The sequence below is a fragment of the Vespa velutina genome, chromosome 3 (genome assembly GCF_912470025.1).
Source record: "Vespa velutina chromosome 3, iVesVel2.1, whole genome shotgun sequence".
Taxonomy (NCBI): Eukaryota; Metazoa; Arthropoda; class Insecta; order Hymenoptera; family Vespidae; genus Vespa; species Vespa velutina.
In genome coordinates, this window is record NC_062190.1 from 5,690,908 (window position 1) to 5,712,701 (window position 21,794).

Below are 21,794 nucleotides of genomic sequence, written 5' to 3' on the forward strand. Positions count from 1 at the left end.
GTGAAAGCGTTGCTTTCGTGTAAGAGACCGATCTTCCTACACGCGACATACATACAAAGGCTAGATTTATCGTAGTCAAAGCATTTTTTCTGAAAATTTTCAGTGTACGTAGGCGTGCCTCATACGATCGTCCATCAGCGTCGATCATTCGCACGATGTCATTCTAAAGAATTTTAATCCACGCTTGTCGTTACGGTCAGACCCACGCACATTCATTAACATAACTTAACGATACTGTACGATGCTTACCTAGCGTTGAAGTATTATGCAAAAAAGAACTCGACACAAACACATACATATACATGTACACATAGAAACAAAAGTATACACACAGGTATACATAACTCATAGCTTTTATGCTCAGGTACCAACCGTGATTCTTTGTACGATCGATTTAAGGATGTAGGTGTGAGCGAGCGTGCATACTTGACACTAATCACTAACTAATCGACAGATAGACGATTATCTTTGACGCGGAACCTTTCCTAATTGTAAGATAATACATAAAGAGATAAGTGGAAAAAAAATAAGAAGAAGAAGAGATTGTACAAGTTTGAGAAACAATACGAGAGAAACATGGCGAACCTTGGTCTCGTTCGTAGTAACACTGTAGTATCTTAGCGCATCGCTTGGCTACTTTTACTACAGCGTATAACGCATTACTAGTCGAATAATATACCGTGTACAGAGCCCCCTTTGGTATACACGTCCGGCAACGTGTCGACACCCTGTATTACGGTGTATAGTCATTTCTCTCTTCTAGTCCTCCTAGTCTCGAGGGCCCCACTCCGCTAGGTAGTGGCGCTAAGACCACACGGACTCAAGTCTTACTTTCGTTCGCGCATCGTTCTCAGTTCAGGTTTACCCGTTCCTTGCGTTCTCAGGCATACAAGCAAGCTGCCGGTGTATTACTCCGGCCTTTCTTGCGAAAGTGCGATACGTGCGAGAGCTGCGTGAATGCCACCGTGTGTTTAGAACTACATAACGGTTCTCGCCTTCCGCGGACTAACCCTCGCGTACATTGTCCTTCTCTTATTATTCTACGTCATCTCTGGAACATCGAAATCAATCTGACAGCATGTTGTTTACCCTTATTACGCGGTGAGTGCGATTTTCGATTCTTATCGTTTCCAATCGCTTCCGCGATTTTTCATTGGTGTTCTTTTATATTATATTTTTATTTGTTTGTTTCTCTCTTTTTTATTTGTTTTTTCTTCTTGTTTTTTTTTAATCAGTCTTTTCATTTTGCCGATACGATCCACTGGGATTGATAACGATCACTTCTTGGATTAAACGAAAATGAGAGTGTTAATAATCTGGTGCTTACCCACGAACAATTCGATTACCGTGAAGTTAAATTTCCTTTCGATCCCCCTTTCCCCATATCTTGCTCTTTCCCCATATCTATCTCCTTCTCTCTTTCTCTCTCTTCCTCTCTCTCCCTCCCTCTCTCTCTCTCTCCCTCTCTCTCTCTCTCTCTCTCATACTTTGAATACTTTAGTAGTTCGATAGCAATTTATATGTTCTCCGGAGACTAATCGGATAATCTAAGTTTCTTTATAGTTTGACGACGTTAACTGATATTGGAAACGTGAGATCATTCGCTCTTCGCGCGTTCGATACTACACCTCTCGTGATCGCGCGAACTAGCTGGAAAGATAAATCGTAATCGATGATAATAGCGATTATCTTTCCTTCCATGCTTCGGTGATCGTAGAACGTTGAAATTATTGAAATTACGAAGAGCTTTAATTAAAAGATCGACTATGTAAAATTGATCGCGTATGGATCAATATGAAACACGTGACTTGGCAAATATCAATGCGTTGTAAAAATGCGACAAATGCACATTTTTTACCAATCTTTTGATCTTTCGCTATAGCATAAAATAATGATAAAAATTTGTTAATCCTTGTCGGTAGTTAATTTTCAACAAACCTTTGATCGATAATACAATCAACGAAAGAAAGATTTCTTATTCTTTATTATACTCATATAAGAATGCTCTGCTTTCACTTGTTTCCATGCATGAAGACGTAACTGACCTTTCGTGACGAACGTAACAAAAAATTACAAAGCAGCAATGCTTTTGTGCAGGTATTTAGTTTAAAGCTAGCATTTGTTGTACAAAATTATAATTATCATGTTACTCTCGTCGCAAGATAACGCAAATCTCATAACGCAACTCTAATACATACCCTAAATACTTTTTAACGTTAGATAAGAGAACAGAGAAATGGCAGAGTTACGAAATTGTAGCCTTGCAAAGTGTGTGAAAATGTTACTATAACAATTTGTGTTTGCTGCTCTCCGTCCGAAGTTCTCTTTATATGTGTACGTACGTATAAAAGGTTAGCACATTGCGTTGAATGCTTTACGAGCAATGAGATCTATTTAAATAGAGATCGATAGCGAAATAATAAAATACGCGCTCGCGTATATATTGTTTTAGAAATAATAATAATATTAGTAATAGTTATAGAGAGGATTGATTTTTATCAACATTCAACTGTCAGAGATTTCGAGACTTAAGAAATAAAACTAATATAATAATCGTATAGGTAATTAATTTCTCTCTATTGTTAATTATTCACAAAAATTATCAATAAATAATAATTGTATCTCGTGATTTTCCGGGATGAAGAAAAAGATAAAAAATTAAAATAGAAACGATTACGCGAAAAATTTCATTCGACGAAAATCGATTCCATGAATATTGGTGTATTAGCTGCTTTTTAATCATGAGAGTCCGAAGAGTATCGTTACGTAAGGAAAACAGTAAAAGAACCAGGAAGAATCCTAAATGTCAGTCAGAAGATAACTCCGACCTCCTATGAAGACCTCGAATTGGTCTGTCGATCTTATATAATAATTGATGAATACTAACTCTCTCCTTCGAAAAATCAGTTGGTACGATGGTACCGAGAAATCAGCCTCGAGCGACGCGATGAATGAAATTGTTCGCAGCGAAATGTTTGCCGCGAACAATGGCCACTATGGAACGAGGCGAAATGCCATCCTATAGACAAGGTCTTTGGAGTTCATTGCGATCCTACGATACACAACGAAAGGATCTACATAATAATACGTTTGAACGTTGCCGTTGCAACGTTTTAATGTGAAAAAAATCGCACAAGATTTCAGTATATATATTCCTGAATCGAACACGTATGTATAATGTTTCTCGATCGGTAAAATCTTTTATTCTAGTACCCGAGAAAATGTACGAAAGTATTTTACAAAAACAGTAAAAATCTAATATATTTGTTATTGTAAATTTGTTATCGAATTCTAAAAATATAGTCGACAAACTAAGGATCGATAATAAAGTCCAAAGTTAGTAAAATTATTCGAACCCTACTATCACAATGCGGATACAAGTATCGTATAAGAACGCATGTCCTTATACAATACATATCTTCTTAGCCACCCCTTCGATTGTCTTCTCGCGATCATGATCTTATCACTTTACTGTTGGATCGTGTGGTGCAACACGGTCATTGAATTTGCCAAGACAATTGCTGCATAATAACAAGGTGAAAATAATAAAAAAAGGGTATATTCCATAGGAAATATAGTAAAGAACATTTAAAAGGAAGGAGTTTGCAGTATTCCGAGCTGTGAAAGTGGATAAGTAGGTATTTTCTATCCTTAGATTCCGATCCGCAGATTCTTCGCGTTGCTGGCGCTCGCTGAGAGTACGACCTTGCCGCCGAGGATGCTACAAGATTTGGGTAGGCGTACGAACGCCTCGATGGAGAGGTATGATCAAGCGGAACGAATGATTCTGAATTCGAAGACGCATCTGAGTAGAGGTTCACCCTCGTGGTATCTTGGTGCTTCTCATGAGATGACCAAAGATGCTCAAAATCTTTCAAGGAAGGCTTTACGGATCGAAACTATGTCTGTGATGTTGGTAGAAGCTTTGAATATGTCTTCAAAGGAAGCCTCATCTGTTCTACCTTCAGTCGCTGCGTTTGGCTGTTCAGATCCCCCAAATCTCTTGAAGATCATGTCTGAATGTAAGAAGATCGATCCACGATATAGATCCTTCACTGGAAGATGTAACAACGTGTTACATCCAACCTGGGGTGCTGCTTTAGAGGCCTACATCAGACTTCTACCACCAGAATATCAAGACGGAGTGTCTTTGCCACGAACTGATTTACCTAGTTCCAGAGAAGTCTCTTCCACTATTCACTCGGGTGGTCAAGATCTGAAACATCCATATCTGATGGCACTTACAGCATTATTCGCCCAATTTCTTGCTCACGATCTAGCTCATACACCTAGGATGGAGCTACCGGATGGTACCAGATTGAAATGTTGCGACGTTGATTATGAAAATTTCCATCCCGAGTGTTTCCCAATTAAAGCTGATAATGCGATCGGCTGTATGGAGTATTCTAGATCTGCACCACATCCTGGTAATTCCTTACAAGTAAGTAACTCCTACGATTAATACATTCTTCTTCGAATAACTTCTTTCATTGTAAAGAATCAAATAAATATAGGCTTGCAAGCTGGGTCCACGGCAGCAGATTAATCAAGCCTCCTCTTACTTGGATTTATCTCCGCTGTACGGTAGCTCGGAGGAAATATCCAAAGCCTTGCGTTCGGGCAAAGGTGGCTTGTTGAATACTCAAAGAAGAAACTTACCGATGCCATCACCGGAGTCTGAAACTTGTAGAAGTGTGAACAAAGCTTTCCCTTGTTTCCTCAGTGGTGATTCCAGAGTGAACGAACATCCTGGCTTAACACTGATGCACGTAATCTTTCTACGTGAACACAATCGAGTAGCTGAGCAATTGGCCAAGTTGAATCCTCAATGGGACGACGAGAAACTCTATCAGGAAGCTAGAAGGATCGTCATTGCTGAAATGCAACATATAACTTACAACGAGTTCCTACCTGTCATATTTGGAGAAACGGGTTTGGACAAGTAGGCTTTCTCATCTTTTTTTTTTGTGTTTTTTTCTAACCTTTACTCCTGAACTCTTCTTCTAAAATCCCATAAATCATTGATCATAAACGAAAAGTGACATCGATCTCATCAAACTTAAAGGCGTTGCTGTATTCTATACAATGCGTCGAAACACTAACACATTTCCATAAAGAGACAGCAAATCGAATATAAACGTGCCGTTAACTTGATCGCATCAGCGTGCTGAGCTATTAATATCTCTGCACGTGTATGTCGATCACGACTCGTCTGCTGCCCTTTGCCGTTCATTTGCCAACTTATACGTTGAGATAACAACGTTAAGGTTCCAACGGATCGATCGGAGATTGCTCATCTTAACACTGAGCCTTCCTCGTACTTCCATTTGTCAAGTTGTTCGCATGTCTTCGTACTTACTCCCTGTCTTTTGTTATTCCTTCCTTCATATATTACGTTAATCATACCAATATCACGATATAACGTAAAATTGATCATGTTCATAATACAAATTTGCTTCTAAAGAATTATCCATACATATGGAAAAGAAATGTTGACTTTCACTTTCATTAAAGATTTCACACTCCTATTATTTTTTCTTTTTTTTTTTTCTAAACGAAAAGATTCGACTTGCGGCTATCCCAAGAAGGATACTTTCGAGGATACGATTCACGCACTGATGCGACTCTTTCGAATTCGGCAGCCTCAGCAGGTCTCTTTTTCGTTGCTGCACTCACACCAAAAACACTCGATCTCGTGGACTCTAGATCTGCCCTGAAATCTGGGGAAAGGTCTCTCCTCTCGGCCTTCTACGCACCTCAAGAATTATACGAGGCGGGTGCAATCGATCGATTGATAGCAGGAGCTACAGGTCAGTTAAAATTACTCGTATCCTTTTCGTTAACGATCGACGTTTGGTTACTGTAATCGTAAAATAAAAATTAAGGAGTTATCCGACTTATATGTGTGTATGTGTAGGGTGATCAAACAATTCAAAAATTATATAAACATTACTTATATTGACAATAAAATTTTAATTCTTTCATAAAAATCTTCTCAACAAAATTGTTTTATTGTTTTATTTTTAAATGTTATTAATATTTACTTCTCATTCATTAAAAGCTTTATATTATATGATGTTTGTGATTCCAATGAAATCATTCACCTTTTCGTGTAAATTCCCTCAAAAAAAATTGTTGTCAATATTTATGTTTCTTATTCGTAGAAGGAAAAATTAATTTTTTTAATTTTTATTATTATTCTTCATATATAATCAAATAGAAAATAAGAAAATTTTTGAAATGTTTCAATCACAACTCGTATATGCATATATTCATTGTGATATTTCGAGAAAGATAAATTTTAAATAACAACGAAATCTTATTTAAACAAACAAAACAAAAATCATTAGGAGATTCTCCGACAAGTTGTCCCATGAGAACTTGGTTTTAATGACGATCTAGGATGCAAGGTCTAATTTCCGCGACAGCGGGACATTCTAGGAAGCCTTTACCCCCCGGCTTGAACGAAATCCTTCTGGAGCGATATTTCCATGATGGGAAGAGCAATGACGTGGCCGTTGATTATGCTGCTCAAATCATCCAACAGGGCAGAGATCATGGTTTACCATCTTACGTCAAATGGCGAACGTTTTGCGGTTTACCAGACGTTACCACCTTTCAGGATCTTAAAGGCACGATAGCCAAGGACATCATCGAAAGATTACGACTAGTTTACAAGTAAGACGAATTACATTTATATGTACTTATAAGTACATACATTATCGTTTGAAAAAAAAGTTAATATGTTTTTTTTTTTTTTTACAATAGAAAAGTTGAAGATATAGATTTAGTGACAGGAATACTCTCAGAAGCACCAGTAACTAATTCGGTCCTTGGACCAACTTTTCTCTGTTTGCTAGGACGTACCTTCCGAAATGTTCGTTTGGGTAATAAAGAAATCCATGTTTAAATTAATGTTTAAATTTATCCAAATGATTAGTAAAAAATTATTTTTGATAAATATTTTACGATTTTTATCAAATCGTTTTAACAGGCGATAGGTATTGGTACGAGAATGCTAACACGCCAGGATCCTTCATGATAAAACAATTAGAAGAGATTCGTAAAAGTACGATGGCGCAAATTCTATGCAACAACGGAGATCACTTAAAATTAATGCAACCAAGAGCATTCATTTTAAGAGATCCTTTCTTGTAAGTATATTCAACAACGAAGATATTTTAATTTTTCATTGTGTCAAAAATATCGTAATTACATTCGCAGAAACCATATGACAAATTGTACGGAACACATAAACATAGGCCCAAATCTGATGTTATGGAAAGAAAAGGAAGACACTTTTTAAGTTTTTTCAATTCGATCGAACGTAATAACCATTGATCGTGATCACTAATTCTGTTCCTGACTTTACTAAAGAATGTAAGATTACCTAATGCTCTAGAGAGAAGCGCGTTGTGTTTTATTATTATTATTATTATTATTATTATTATTATTATTATTATTATTATTATTATTATTATTATTAATATTATTATTATTATTATTAATATTATTATTATTATTATTATTATTATTATTATTATTATTATTATTATTATTTTTATTATTATTATTATAATTATTATTATTATAATTATTATTATTATTATTATTATTATTATTATTATTATTATTATTATTATTATTATTATTATTATTATAATTATTATAAACTCAACGACAATCTCTAGTCAGGGTAACGTTGCATTTATTTGCGTATCGTAAAACGATATGTTTGGTTGTATGTATAAATATGAATACCAATTTCTCTATCAATGAAGAAAAACACGGATGCCCTTTTTTCCTTGTTATATTATGATACTTTACTTCACGTTGTTATTACGATTGAAAATTGCTTGACCGTAATACCATTGTGACACCGAATAACGATCAAGAGAAAGAAAGAGAGAAAGAGAAAGAGAAAGAGAAGGTCAGTACCATTCTCCGTGAAGAAGAATACATAAAATTACCTAGCAACGGAGTTACACCAAATTGCGAAACGTTCAAGACCTCTATGGCGTTCGCATCCATTATTACTGTTATTCTCTATAAAGAACACAGCCTTCTTTTGTACAATTGGAACGTGAAATCATTAAAAAGCAATGTTATTATAGAATAAAAGGAAAACATTTTTATATGCTTTATGTTTAATGCTAAGAATAAGTATAGTTGAATTCCTGCAACAAAACTTTCTATCTCGATATACTAGTGTATTTACTATTTTTTTATTTGATAAAATTACTATATAGATTTTTCATATGTTATTGTTATTGATTAGTTTCTGCGTAGACATAATCGAAAGAGTTGATTTTTCGTAATATTACGCCATTCGTCTAATTATACTATATATCATTAACTAACTTATGAGTAAGATACAAATTGTATCTTGCAACTTTTGTTGCACAGTTGTACTATATAATTTTATCGTAACTCCATCTAGTGAGTAACGATCAGAAATATCTTATGTCAGTTTAGAAGTATACAAAAACAAATCAAATTGAATAGAGGATATGGTGTTAAAACTTGAAACTTGAATTTTGCAACATTATTTCGACATTATTGCTTCATGCAATAAAAAAATCTTCTTATAATTTTTGGATAACACGTCTAAGTAAAAAATAGATGAAACTAGAATCATAAATGAGGTTATCGAATTTACAGTTATTTTGACACAGTATGCTAATAAAATATCTACATAGAGGAAAATAATATTTAAAAACATAGATGATCCTTATAATTAATCGTATAATTTTCGATTTGAAAGATGAGTTATTGTGACAGACGTAAGTGTAACAAAATTTAATTTTATGTTCTAAAAATCCTTAGGAATATTATTTATTTGATTATAAAAAATATAATTATAAGAGATATACTTATAAGAGATATAATTTTACCTATTTTTTAATAAACATTAAACTTTTAGAAGGATTAACAGAAGAATGTCCCTTGACACAGGACAAAAACAACAAGTGTAAATTAAGCCACTTTTTTGGTGGTGGTATGAAATTGATTGTATGTTGCTTTGCTGTTTTATCCTTTGCTATAACAACTATACTGATTTTACAATTGGTTTATGCCAGTAAATTATTACAGGTACATATTTTGGCTTAATATGTTCTTTTTATATGGATGTCTCAAATGAAACTATAAATATTAATATTATTCATTAGGCTAATAACAGTATTCATGGTGCTGTTGCCACAGATTACACTAATTGTTCACAGATAGGTACTAAAATATTAAGAAAGGGTGGTAATGCAATAGATGCAGCTATAGCTGCTACTGTATGTATGACAGTAGTAGCTCCACATAAGACAGGTCTTGGTGGGTAAGTAATTAGACGAATACATATTGTTAAATATGTATAATATTTATATTCTTTCAGAGGTGGCTGTATGATGTTATATAGCCATAAAGATAAATCGGAACCATTAGTCATCAATTTTGCGAACAATACTGTTGGAGGTCAGTATAGATTTATCAAAAATGTATTTAAAAATCTTTGATTATTTAACTGATTTCAATCATTCTTATTACTATAAAATGCAGGTATTTTTGGCACAATAGGAATGCGTTTACCTGCCGTTTTGAAAGGTTTAGAATTTGCGCATGTTTTAAAAGGAGTTTTACCATGGAATGAAATTATAGAACCAGCTGCAAAATTAGCTAGAACAGGATTTGTAGTATCAAAAGAATTAGAATATGAATTATCAAATAACAGTGACTATGGGATGCTTTATGGTCATATAAATGCTGGTGGTATCTTAAAATTAAATGATCTTGCAGATACATTAGATGCAGTTGCAAAGAATGGCACAATTGGTAAACAGTTTGAAAATTCATTATTATATAAATTTATAAGAAGAATATATATCAGATATATAATATGATTTTCTTCTCAGTATTATATAATGGGACATTGTCATTAAAACTTTTACGTGATGAAGTTAAGAAAGAGGAATTATTACTACAATTAGCAAATTACAAACCTGAAATGAGTACAGCAAAAAAAATTTCATTTTATAAACATTTATTATACTATCCCTCAGGTGCATTTGATTTTGAATCTTCAATAACTGCACTAGAAAATCTCAAAATATCTCCCGAAATTGTATCTAAAACTGAAACTATGGCTCTTGTTGCTCAAACATTATTGCATTCTAATTTAAGGACTCTAGACATGATAAAAAATGGTTAGTAATAAATGTAACTTTTAATGAGATCTTTAAATTTGCTAATTTATCCATTTTTTTTAGTTGAAGAAGAAAGATATACTGGTGTCATGGTAATGGATGGACAAGATACTTATGTCAGTGTTTTGACGTTAGTATTTATATACACTATTATACGTAATGCAAAAAATCCATCAATATTTAATAAAGATTAACTTTTAATTAAATTATGCAGTGGACTAAGTGCACCATTAGGATTGGCCCACATGACTGGCACTGGCTTTTTACTAGATAAAACTAGTAATGATAATGATTTATCAACACTACTTCCAATTATTTTTCATAATGAAGAAAAATCATGTGAATTACGTGGAGTACTTGGAACTGATGATACAATTTTAAGTAGCCAACTTCTATACCATTTGATAGTACGAGGTCTGAATGTTTCTTCTGCTATTGAACATCCAAGGTACATTCATTTAAATATTTAAATTGTCAATTGTATTATATATATAATTATAAGTATTATATTTTTTAGATACTATCTTTTATCTGATGGTGTTAGTATAGAAAATGATCAATTACATATATTAAAAACTGTATTACAAAATAAATCGAATGTTTCAACATCTATATCAAATATTGATGCCAGTTCAATATCAAAAAGTGTAAATGCTATTATAAAACACGAAGATTTGATAACAAGTCATTCTGATAGTCGTGGAGGTGGTCTTGCATCTAGATTTTAAAAATTTTTACTTTTGATATAATTTTTATACAGTGATAAAAAGTATACACAAATATTTATAAATGCTACATTATTTTATTTTATGTACATTACTATATGAAAAATTTTTTATAGTTTATTTCTTAAATAAATGATATAGAATTATAATAAACTAGGAACTTTCTCTCTCTCTCTTTATCTCTCTTTAATATCCTACTGTATAATCTATAAGTATATTTCATACTTTTTGTTGCAATCTTTCAACTTTGTATTCTACACTTAAATCAAGTTGTCTAAATCTTGCATAAGCCGCACTACTACTTAAAACAATAATATTGCTAGTCCACCACAAAAATGACTTGTGTTCATTAAACCAATATGTTGCTAAAACAGTTTGTGCACAAGCTTTTGCAGTACCACTAACATTATGTGTTAAAGGAGATGTTACTTTTATCTGAAGAGTTGTAGCATAGCCAATTGCAAAACCACAAATACCACCTATGACCATTGCACTCCAAAAAAAGGGTTCTCCAAGTTTGTCATAATTGTAAACTACCAAATGTTCGCCGTTAAACAGCATTAAAGGTATAAATAGGAAAACACTGTATAAATTATTATAATAAGAAAGTAACCAAATATCTTGATTTACTGCAGGAAGAACCTGTTTAGTATGAATTGAATATAAAGAGAGAATTAATGATCCAACTACACCTAATATTGTTCCTAAAACAGATAAAGAACCTGCATCATTTTCTTGATCCACGCCAAGCCAAAATCCAGTAATAATCATACAACAGCATAAAATGCATTTTAATGAAGTCTTTTGTCCTGTAAATGTAAAGCAAAATTTGTTTAATATTTCTTTAATATTTATACACATCATTCTTACCAAGTATTAAATAAGTGAAAATAACATTAAACACGGTAGTTAATGATCTGCCCACATAATAAAATGCAACTCCAACGTATTTCAAACATAAGTTGTTTGAAGCTATCATTCCAGTAAAGAGTATAGATAATGGTAATATCTATAAAGTTAAAATAAAATCTATAAAATTCTTAGAATACAATTAAAAGAATATATCGTAAAACAGTACCTGTTTTATTGTCTCTCTTTTAAATGGATCACCATTAGAAAATTTAAGATATTGTGGAAAAAATATAGATAAATTGGTAAGAGTTATGCATATAACAACGCTTACAATACATTGAAACCATGTTACAAATAACGGTGCATCCAAATTTACAGTTTCACTAGATAAAAGTGCCTTATTTACAAATACTGTCAAAATTGATATAACCCTAAAAATGAGTAAATATTTTATTATTTTTATAAAATAACTTCATTATTTATATATAAACATTACTTACCAATACAATACAACGACTGATGCTATATAAATATACTTTGACAAATTTTCTACGTCCATTTTTACATAAAATGCATCATACTTCTTATATGTTTCTAACTATTATAATATATACAACTTGCAATATAAGAGTTATCCCTTTTATATTAATTTATTAATTCGTAGTAATAGAAAGAATAAAACAATATAAATAAAATACAAATATCTATAATATTCTTTCAATTATGCAAAATATGATACTTTGTAGAAAGAAATATTACATGATCAAAAAATATTATAATCGACTACAAAACACATTTTAACAGAATTATCTTATTAGTAGATTGTACATTTACTTCCGATAAGAAATAATCAGTAAATAGTAACATTTTTTTTATCTATTCATATTACAATACAGGTATATTAATCACGAATTATCAATCAATCATACTACTATAATAAAATACATACATAAGAAATATTGAACGAATATTTAATTTATTTCGAATGTACATTATGTGTATAATTAAAAAAAAACACCTGTGTACTAATAGATGTATACATTTTTAAGTTATTTATTATTCTTAATATCTCTAATAAAAAGTAATAACTTAAATTAAATTATACATATATATTCTTTCTACAACCAATCAAAGTAGCTTTTTAAAGGCAAAATATTAAAGGCAGTTTTCAACGATGTTAAATAATACACATGAAACAGAAACATCTAATTCTTTATCATTTCTAATATATTGTTTATGGGAATCGTTACGTCACATTTACGTTACGTTATTTAATATTCTTTATTCGATTTTAGATGGAATATCTCGTTAATCGAAATTATTTTCAGTCACACATTGGGAAACGTAAGCTCAATTACAATTATTGTTATATGAATCCCATAAAATTAATTTTACTTAAATAAATTTTCGTATATTAGTAAGACAATATTTATTTATTACGTTTTATTATATAATATTATTTGTGTTAATAATATTTGTCTTTAGTAGTCCTGATTTTTGAATATGTACAATGTCATTCGCAATGATAACCTAATTCTCACGTAATTTTCCTAATAAATAGAATGTATTAAACATTCTTTGCCTTTAATTCGTACATTTTATCACAGTATTTAATGTAATTGTAATTTTATATCTTTAAACGACAAGAATTTAAATGCTTTTGCATCAAAATTTTGGACTTCGAACCCAAAAAATTGTTATGAAAACTTTTTTATGACGACATAAGTATCTCTTCTCGAAGTTTCCAACAGTAGCGAACACACCAATTATACTATACATATATACATTGCATACACATTTCTACGTGTGGATGTGTATATATATATATACAATTCGATGCACGTGGTATATTATATGTAATCTGACGTCTTCGGATTCTGTCGTGGTAACAAGACAGAGTTACTAATTCCGTTGACACGAAGACTTCGTGGTTGGTGCATTCAACTTACTGACGTCTTTTTAGTATTCCTTTTTGATATTATAATACTCAAATGTAATAAACTGGGAAAATATTTGTCACGCAACAGGTAAAAAGCAGATTAATTTTAAAAATATTTACCAACTATTAATATGTGTAATACATATATTTATTGAGTCGAAAATTTGCTTGTCCTATATTTTATGTAATCTACATAGGTTTGATTTATTGATATGTAGAAGCATATTTAAGTTCTTGCTCAATAAAACGAAATTCTATTACGTGTTATCTAATACACGGCAGATATTTATATCCAATGAAAAAGTGTCGTAGTAGATAAACTGGTAAATAACAAGGTTAATGGATATGTCGATTAATTTTTTTTAAATATATATTTATAATATCATGTTACATAAAAAGTCGTGACTTCAAAGAACAGTAAAAGTGATAATTAATAGATATGTTCTTAATATTTCCAGAATACTACGATATCCAATAATATTCTTCAGTTACTATTCTGTCAGCTGTGATGAAAATATAGCTACATTGTTGTCATTTTAATGTTACACTTTTTATATATTATGTTTGCGCGCTATTAATAATATCAAACAATTAAATTTTCGTATATTATAATACAAATATTAAATTCATTATATTTTATATATCAGTTATAATAAAATTTTCCTGCATTAATATGAAAATATAGAACTGATATTTTTATGGAAAAAAAAATTGAATAAATACGCTTATACTGTCTTGTAGGTTAAAGATCGACCATAATATTTCCAAAATATGTCGCAATACGAGAATGATATTATCGAAGACAAAGATGATAATCCTAATACATCAGGAGACTTAGGACTTCGTCATAGAATTCCATGGAGCGATCGTGTATTGCTAAATAGTGAAATTCCAGGTTTGCATGAAGTTAAAGAATTATTAGAAGACGATGATGCTAGCTGTTTGGCAGAAGAGGAGGATGGGGTTGGGTGCCCTCTTCCATCTACTCCTGAAGATGATCATCTTTTGGATTGTGAGGTACCGTGCTATTAATAAATATATGTTATTATATATCTTACATCTAATATAATAATCATCTTATATTTCAGATGACAGAAGTATTAAAAGCAGGAGTATTAAGTGATGAAATTGATCTCGGTGCCTTGGCTCACAATGCTGCTGAACAAGCTGAGGAATTCGTTCGTAAGGTAAAATATCCGAATGTAAAACAAATTTCTATTTGTATAAACTTTTATATACACACACACACACACACATATATATACATATACACACATCAAACTATATAAATTTATTTGTTATAAATTAGTTTATAAGTACATTATAAGAATATTATAGGTCTGGGAAGCATCCTGGAAGCAATGTCATTTTAGAAATTTACCTCGGTGGTTACAAGATAATGATTTCTTACATGCTGGTCATAGACCACCATTACCATCATTTTATGCTTGCTTCAGAAGTATTTTTCGTATTCATACAGAAACTGGTAACATTTGGACACATTTACTTGGTAAGTTAAAATTGTCATGTATTTGTATTGGTAAATAATTTAATAAGAAATAAACATTTTTATTATGCATATCTATAATATTTTTCTTTTTATAGGCTGTGTGGCATTTATTGGCATAGCTATCTTTTTCCTAACACAACCTCCTATAGAAATCCAGTTGGAGGAAAAACTAGTATTCGGTACCTTCTTTGCAGGTGCTATAATTTGTTTAGGAATGTCATTTGCCTTTCACACTGTCCACTGCCACAGCGAATGTGTAGGAAAATTATTTTCTAAATTAGATTACTGTGGGATAGCTATGCTCATCATGGGCAGTTTTGTACCATGGCTTTATTATGGTTTTTACTGTGACTATCAACCTAAACTTATTTATTTATCTGTTGTGGTTGTACTTGGTATAACAAGCATCGTAGTATCATTGTGGGAAAGATTTGGTGAACCCAATTATAGGCCTCTTAGAGCTGGTATTTTTATGGGTTTTGGCCTTAGTGGGGTAAGTCTTACCCCCCCCCCTCTCCCCCCTTTTTTTCTCTGTATGATGCGTGCATGCATGCGTGCATGCGCGTATATGTATATATAATGCTATTATAAAAAATAAGAAAAAAATAGAATATAGAACTCGGAACATATTAAGTTATTTTTGTTTTGTAACTTGAAACATTTTTAGGTAATACCCGCAGTCCATTATGCTATAACAGAAGGCTGGTTCAAAGCAATTAGTCAAGCATCCCTTGGCTGGTTGATACTAATGGGATGCCTATATATATTGGGTGCACTATTTTATGCATTAAGAGTACCTGAGCGATTTTTTCCAGGAAAATTTGATATTTGGGTAAATATCAAAACATTTGTTATATTATTATTTTATTCTGTAATTATGTCAAAATAGATTAAAGGTATTTATTTCGAAACTTGATCTATGTAAGCTCGAAAAGCCAAAGAATATTTTGCTTTTTAGTTTCAGAGTCATCAAATCTTCCATGTGCTAGTAATCGCTGCTGCTTTTGTTCATTATCATGGTATAACAGAAATGGCAATGCATAGAATGACAATAGGCGATTGTGCGAATCCAGCTCAGGTGATAGCATTTTAAACATGTAACAATATACTACGAGTATATTATCAATATTTTGTCAAATGTCTTCTCTCTGCATAACTGTAATAAGACTAAAAGGATTCCTAAAACTATCACATATAAATTGGTGTTATCAAGGACTTGACCACAAAAATTTCTTTACAATCACAAATTAATAATTGTAATGTTAATAACATACAAGTAACATTACATTTTTAAATGCAAGTAAATCATGTATTCGAGCACTTTAATTTGCATCAGATTTATATGCTTTTTATAATTGGCTAATTATATAAAATTCAGAATTTAATATATTTTTACACTCAATCTAAAAAGAAGAAAATAGTTCAATAAAAATGCAAGATAAATTTAACAGCGGATTATATATAGCAGTTCTCTATGGAGAAAAATGCCATTTTTATATTAACCTTTAGCCAGAGTCTTGGTGATCCGAGTAAATTCTACTTTCTATGACAAATTCTCAACATATATCACATTTGAATCATTTTTTCACATAGATATCTGCAATAGTTAAAAGACATGATTAAAAATTAAACAATGTTATATTAAAATGTCCATAGCAATTACACCACGCCTCCTGCTAAAGGTCAATTTTTATACAATCTCATCTAAATCTATTGCATAATAAAATTCTGTGGTCTGCCTTAGATTCAATCTTGAACTGTTGAAGATAAATACTTGTGATCTTTACTTATTAGATTAATTAGATTTTAATACTAAGGTATATGTACAGTGAAAAAAAGCTACAGTACAGAAAGTGGCTGTTAAAACAACAGTAATTAAATTCAATGTGTGATTGTTTAGTTCAAATCGTTAATCATAACAATAATATAATAATAATAATAATGAAAATAAGATTAATATTAATAATAAATATTATGATGATAATAATTAAACTCTTGTTCAACTTACTTTTATACTTTACAAAGCCACTTGAGAAAATCAAAACTAATGTAAAGTATAAAAGAAAGTATATAAAAAATGCAACGAACAAAAGTTTGTGTCTGAGATCTAGGAACCAACCATAAATACAAATGACTTTATAGTGTAAGCACTCTGAAAATCGTAATATATTTTGATCACGTTCGTTGTTGAAATAATGTAAACTTATTTATTCTTATGATTATTGCGAATGTAGTGCAATATTTCAATTTTCTTCATTTCTTTTTTTTTTTTTTTTCAATGTTTTGGCACTTAAAAAGCTTTTTTCCAACTATAGTCTATATCGGAATTCTATATTTTTGTAGCTATCAAGTGTTGGATAGGTAAATTATGATTGATATATTTCCTATTTATTGAATAATTAATTCTGAAATCTAGGTACACATAGATTGACAGATTCGTATTATTTATTATCATATAGTTACAATTAGTAATTAATAACACAAATTAAGTAATACTCCACAATGTACTTATAATTTATATTATATTTCTATCTAACCTCTAGAAAATGTATTACTTGGTTTATTACCAAGTTGCTTTCTTTAATTCTTTAAAACAGCACTATAATTTAGTATTTTTGAAATATTTAATATTCTTTTTAGAAATCAATGTGTTATACGTTTCTGTCAGTCTAAGACAAGAAAAATGTTGAAATTTTATTTTATGTTATTGTCAAAAGATCTAGTACTTAGAAAGAATGTTGTTAAACTTTTTACACAAATAAACATGAGTACTATTAATAAATTAATAAAGAAACCACAAATATATATGCATCTCATATGTGACAGTAATACATTTATTATATTTTTAGTTATTATAAAGAAATATTGTCACACCATAATGTTAACCTATTTCTTGATTAAGAACGACTTTAAAATTATATTACAATAACACAAGTTTAGTTAATATTTCCTATCCTATACTGAAAATAGCTTTAGAAAAGAAATTAAGCTATTTGAATATGGCGGTATTTATGAACTCTACCTTTATCCTTTACAGTGTTACCACCAAATGCATTATAGTTAAGAAAATACGAAGTACTTACAATGTTTTAATTAATATTCTTTTCAATCCTTATTTAAATACATAGTCTTATACAATGTAAATCAAATAAATTCTGATCTTGTTTAAATTAGTAGATTTCTATATTGATATTTAATTTAATTTTTAGGAATTTTATTTCTTTAAAGTTATACCACTGTTCTCACAGATATCAATTTGAATATGTTTGGATGAGGTTAAACGTCATGCAGAAAATGTTTTGTTTTTTTATTATGTTTATTTATTTGTTTTGACTGAAATTCACATATAATTTCCTATTGTATAATTAACATGGTATGATTCTAATACCTCATTTTTCATTTAATTCGAATATCGTAAAAAAATCAATTGTAATCTTCATAAGATTACTATGGTTAAGAAAGTTTATTCTTATACTATACAAATAACATAAATTCAAGATTATTTATTATATTATAATAAATAATAAAATTGGTACGTAATATTCTTGTGTTATTAATTTAAGATTCGTTCTTTGGCTCCAAGCAAAAGAGGTAAACGTCCTTTACTTTTGGATGTATCTAATACGGTGGAGTTTGTGACAAAACCCATAATCCAACGTGAAAAAAGAATATGTAGAAATAATGCCAAAAATATACACATACCTGAGTATAAAGCTGCGACTCTTTCTGCTGAAGATATTTCTGCCACGCAAGGTGTAATATCGGAACATGTAAGTCATGCTTATTATCTGGTAAAGTAAGTAAAATTTAATAGAAATATTATTGTAATATATAATAAACTTACAGGAAGAAAGAGTCAAAAAATTATTAAGTAAACCATTTAAAATACCAATTCCTGGATATCATTTATCTGGGCGTACGCTTGGTATACGTTTATCTGGTCCAAGAACTGCTCTACATGATCCGAATGAAGCCAATGCATTAGTGGTTTATATACCTCCTGAATTATCAGAACACGAAAGAATAAAACTAGATCCGTTAGTAATTGTAGATTTAATGAAAAACTACGAACTACTTGTTATTTATTTTAAACATTTTATATTTCTTAGCTCAAAACAACTTGTACATGTGGTAGTTGATCCCTTATTATGCAATATTCTAAGACCGCATCAACGAGAAGGAGTAAAATTCATGTATGAATGTGTAACAGGAAAACGCATTGAAGGTGCATATGGATGCATCATGGCAGATGAAATGGGTCTTGGTAAAACCTTGCAATGTATTACTCTTTTATGGACACTGTTAAAGCAAGGTAACAATACATTATTTTTTATTTTCTCTATAAAAAATATAAAAAGATTTATCTATGTAATTATTTGTAAGGTCCAGAATGCAAACCACTGATAGAAAAAGCTATTATCGTTGCACCAAGTTCTTTAGTAAAAAATTGGTATAATGAAATTTATAAGTGGCTTAATAACAGAGTTCGTCCATTAGCAATAGATGGTGGAAGTAAAAGTGATATTGATACTAAACTTAAAGGCTTTATGAAAACTTATGGACGTAGATGTGCTAATCCAATTTTAATTATTAGTTATGAAACATTTAGATTACATGCACATGTTTTACATCAAGATGAAGTTGGCCTTGTGTTATGCGATGAAGGACATCGTTTGAAAAATTCTGAAAATCAAACATATCAGGCTCTTATCGGCCTAAAAGCCAAAAGGAGAGTATTACTTAGTGGAACACCTATACAAAATGATCTTTTAGAGTATTTTTCTCTTGTTCATTTTGTAAATCAAGGACTCTTAGGAACAGCACAGGTAAGTTAAATTATATAATTTAGTAATATAATAATGTGTATAATTATTTACAAAATAATTCACATTTTAGGAGTTTAGACGAAAATTTGAAATACCAATACTTCGTGGACAAGATGCTGCAGCAACAGATGGTGAACGTAAATTAGCTCAAGAACGATTGACGGAGTTAGTAACTATTGTTAATAAGTGCCTGATTAGGCGTACTAGTGCTTTACTTTCAAAGTATTTACCATTAAAACACGAGCTAGTAGTTTGTATAAAAATGGGAAAATTGCAAACTGATCTTTATAAAAATTTTATACAAAGTGATAGTATAAAAAAATCTATGGAAGGTATTTTCTTTGCAATATTTTTTCTTACATTAGATTTTTATCTTATAATAAAATAAAAATATATTTATTATTATGCTCTTAAATGTTGCATATAGAAAACAATTCTGAAACTTCTAAGAAAGGTGGAAGAAGTCTGTCTGCACTATCTGCAATCACACTATTGAAAAAATTATGTTGCCATCCCGATTTAGTATATGATAAAATAATAGAGAAATCAGATGGATTTGAAAATGCTTTGAAATTGTTGCCATCGAATTACAGCACAAAGTATATTTATTTAATTAATATATTCCATGTTATGCATTATATAATATCTTCTATATATAATATTTTGCGAACTTTTTTTATTTTAGGGAAATTTTACCTGAATTATCAGGAAAATTTATGGTATTAGATTGTCTCTTAGCTTCAATTAGATCTACAACACGTGACAAAATAGTTCTGGTATCTAACTATACACAAACACTTGATCTATTCGAAAAATTATGTCATAAGCGTTGTTACAAATATGTGAGATTAGATGGTAGCATGTCAATAAAAAAGAGATCAAAGATAGTAGATAGTTTCAATGATCAAAATAGTGATGATTTTATTTTCATGCTAAGTTCTAAAGCTGGTGGTTGTGGTCTAAATCTTATCGGTGCAAATCGTCTTGTGATGTTTGATCCAGATTGGAATCCTGCTAATGATGATCAAGCAATGGCTAGGGTTTGGAGAGATGGTCAAAAAAAGCCATGTTTTGTCTATCGTTTTCTTTGTGTAAGCAATGCAAAAATCATAATCTTTTTTAATTAAGAAATGTTAATACAGAATATATCGGACATGTTCATTATAGACTGGCACAATAGAGGAAAAAATTTTTCAAAGACAAGCACACAAAAAAGCATTGAGCTCAACAGTAGTCGATCAAGAAGATGATGTTGCAAGACATTTTACTTTGAACGATCTTCGTGACTTATTTAAATTAGAAGAGAATACAGTTTCAGATACACATTCAAAGTAAGTTTTAAACTAGTACGTTCGATTTGACATTTTTTTGGAATACTATATTCCTTTTGTTATATATTATAGATTTAAATGTACAAGATGTGTTAATGGAATAGAAGTAAAGGGTCCACCAGAACAATCAGATTGTAATTCTGATCTATCAGATTGGCGACATGCTCACAATCCTAGACATTTACCAGACATTCCATTACGACAATGTTGGTCTAGTGGTATTTCATTTGTCTTTCACCATCGTTCACATGAACAAGTAAAAGGGTAATATGTTGAGATTATTAAAAATTACATTTGGTAACCAAATGTTTTTATATGATTTTATAACGCAAGTCTCAAACTATTGTACAGTATTATAATATAATAACGCTATGTAAAATAGGAGAAAAATATATTTTTATATTATATACTATGTATA

General features: G+C 30.6%; 5 protein-coding genes across 13 annotated transcripts; 4 read left to right on the plus strand and 1 right to left on the minus strand.

Annotated features, from left to right (window-relative positions):
- Positions 1-864: 864 nt before the first annotated feature.
- Positions 865-7,414, plus strand: LOC124947741 (peroxidasin-like). 4 transcript variants are annotated; one of them, XM_047490314.1, is made up of 8 exons: positions 865-1,101; positions 3,656-4,441; positions 4,515-4,942; positions 5,563-5,810; positions 6,429-6,678; positions 6,769-6,887; positions 6,995-7,154; positions 7,225-7,414. In XM_047490314.1, the coding sequence occupies exons 2-8, from the start codon at positions 3,719-3,721 to the stop codon at positions 7,304-7,306; spliced, it is 2,010 nt and encodes a 669-aa protein (XP_047346270.1). In that variant the 5' UTR covers positions 865-1,101; positions 3,656-3,718; the 3' UTR covers positions 7,307-7,414. The 4 variants fall into 4 exon arrangements, with proteins under 4 accessions (XP_047346270.1, XP_047346268.1, XP_047346271.1 ...); XM_047490312.1 differs by having other exon boundaries at positions 963-1,101; positions 3,670-4,441; XM_047490315.1 differs by having other exon boundaries at positions 985-1,101; positions 3,570-4,441.
- Positions 7,415-8,418: 1,004 nt separating this feature from the next.
- LOC124948114 (glutathione hydrolase 7-like) lies at positions 8,419-11,874 on the plus strand. 2 transcript variants are annotated; one of them, XM_047491268.1, is made up of 9 exons: positions 8,419-8,783; positions 8,924-9,093; positions 9,225-9,328; positions 9,386-9,465; positions 9,550-9,822; positions 9,903-10,193; positions 10,257-10,323; positions 10,408-10,641; positions 10,711-11,874. In XM_047491268.1, exons 1-9 carry the CDS (start codon positions 8,765-8,767, stop codon positions 10,919-10,921), a joined length of 1,449 nt encoding a protein of 482 aa, XP_047347224.1. In that variant the 5' UTR covers positions 8,419-8,764; the 3' UTR covers positions 10,922-11,874. The 2 variants fall into 2 exon arrangements, with proteins under 2 accessions (XP_047347224.1, XP_047347223.1); XM_047491267.1 differs by having other exon boundaries at positions 8,420-8,783; positions 9,171-9,328; positions 10,711-11,866.
- On the minus strand, positions 8,886-12,730 carry LOC124948116 (GDP-fucose transporter 1). Its single transcript, XM_047491273.1, has 4 exons — positions 12,271-12,730; positions 11,997-12,201; positions 11,789-11,927; positions 8,886-11,727 (listed from the first exon to the last, which is right to left on the minus strand). The coding sequence occupies exons 1-4, from the start codon at positions 12,327-12,329 to the stop codon at positions 11,138-11,140; spliced, it is 993 nt and encodes a 330-aa protein (XP_047347229.1). The 5' UTR covers positions 12,330-12,730; the 3' UTR covers positions 8,886-11,137.
- A 232-nt stretch (positions 12,731-12,962) lies between these two features.
- On the plus strand, positions 12,963-16,345 carry LOC124948115 (adiponectin receptor protein). 4 transcript variants are annotated; one of them, XM_047491270.1, is made up of 7 exons: positions 12,963-13,114; positions 14,451-14,726; positions 14,798-14,896; positions 15,048-15,219; positions 15,315-15,712; positions 15,887-16,051; positions 16,178-16,345. In XM_047491270.1, the coding sequence occupies exons 2-7, from the start codon at positions 14,481-14,483 to the stop codon at positions 16,310-16,312; spliced, it is 1,215 nt and encodes a 404-aa protein (XP_047347226.1). In that variant the 5' UTR covers positions 12,963-13,114; positions 14,451-14,480; the 3' UTR covers positions 16,313-16,345. The 4 variants fall into 4 exon arrangements, with proteins under 4 accessions (XP_047347226.1, XP_047347225.1, XP_047347228.1 ...); XM_047491269.1 differs by lacking the exon at positions 12,963-13,114 and adding an exon at positions 13,286-13,797; XM_047491272.1 differs by lacking the exon at positions 12,963-13,114 and adding an exon at positions 14,009-14,032.
- Positions 16,346-18,450: 2,105 nt separating this feature from the next.
- On the plus strand, positions 18,451-21,792 carry LOC124948113 (DNA repair and recombination protein RAD54-like). Of its 2 annotated transcripts, none has more exons than XM_047491266.1 (10): positions 18,451-18,592; positions 18,783-18,989; positions 19,066-19,256; positions 19,329-19,531; positions 19,609-20,045; positions 20,116-20,377; positions 20,473-20,644; positions 20,731-21,136; positions 21,213-21,376; positions 21,449-21,792. In XM_047491266.1, exons 1-10 carry the CDS (start codon positions 18,590-18,592, stop codon positions 21,642-21,644), a joined length of 2,241 nt encoding a protein of 746 aa, XP_047347222.1. In that variant the 5' UTR covers positions 18,451-18,589; the 3' UTR covers positions 21,645-21,792. The 2 variants fall into 2 exon arrangements, with proteins under 2 accessions (XP_047347222.1, XP_047347221.1); XM_047491265.1 differs by having other exon boundaries at positions 18,452-18,592; positions 19,603-20,045.
- The last annotated feature ends 2 nt before the right edge of the window (positions 21,793-21,794 follow it).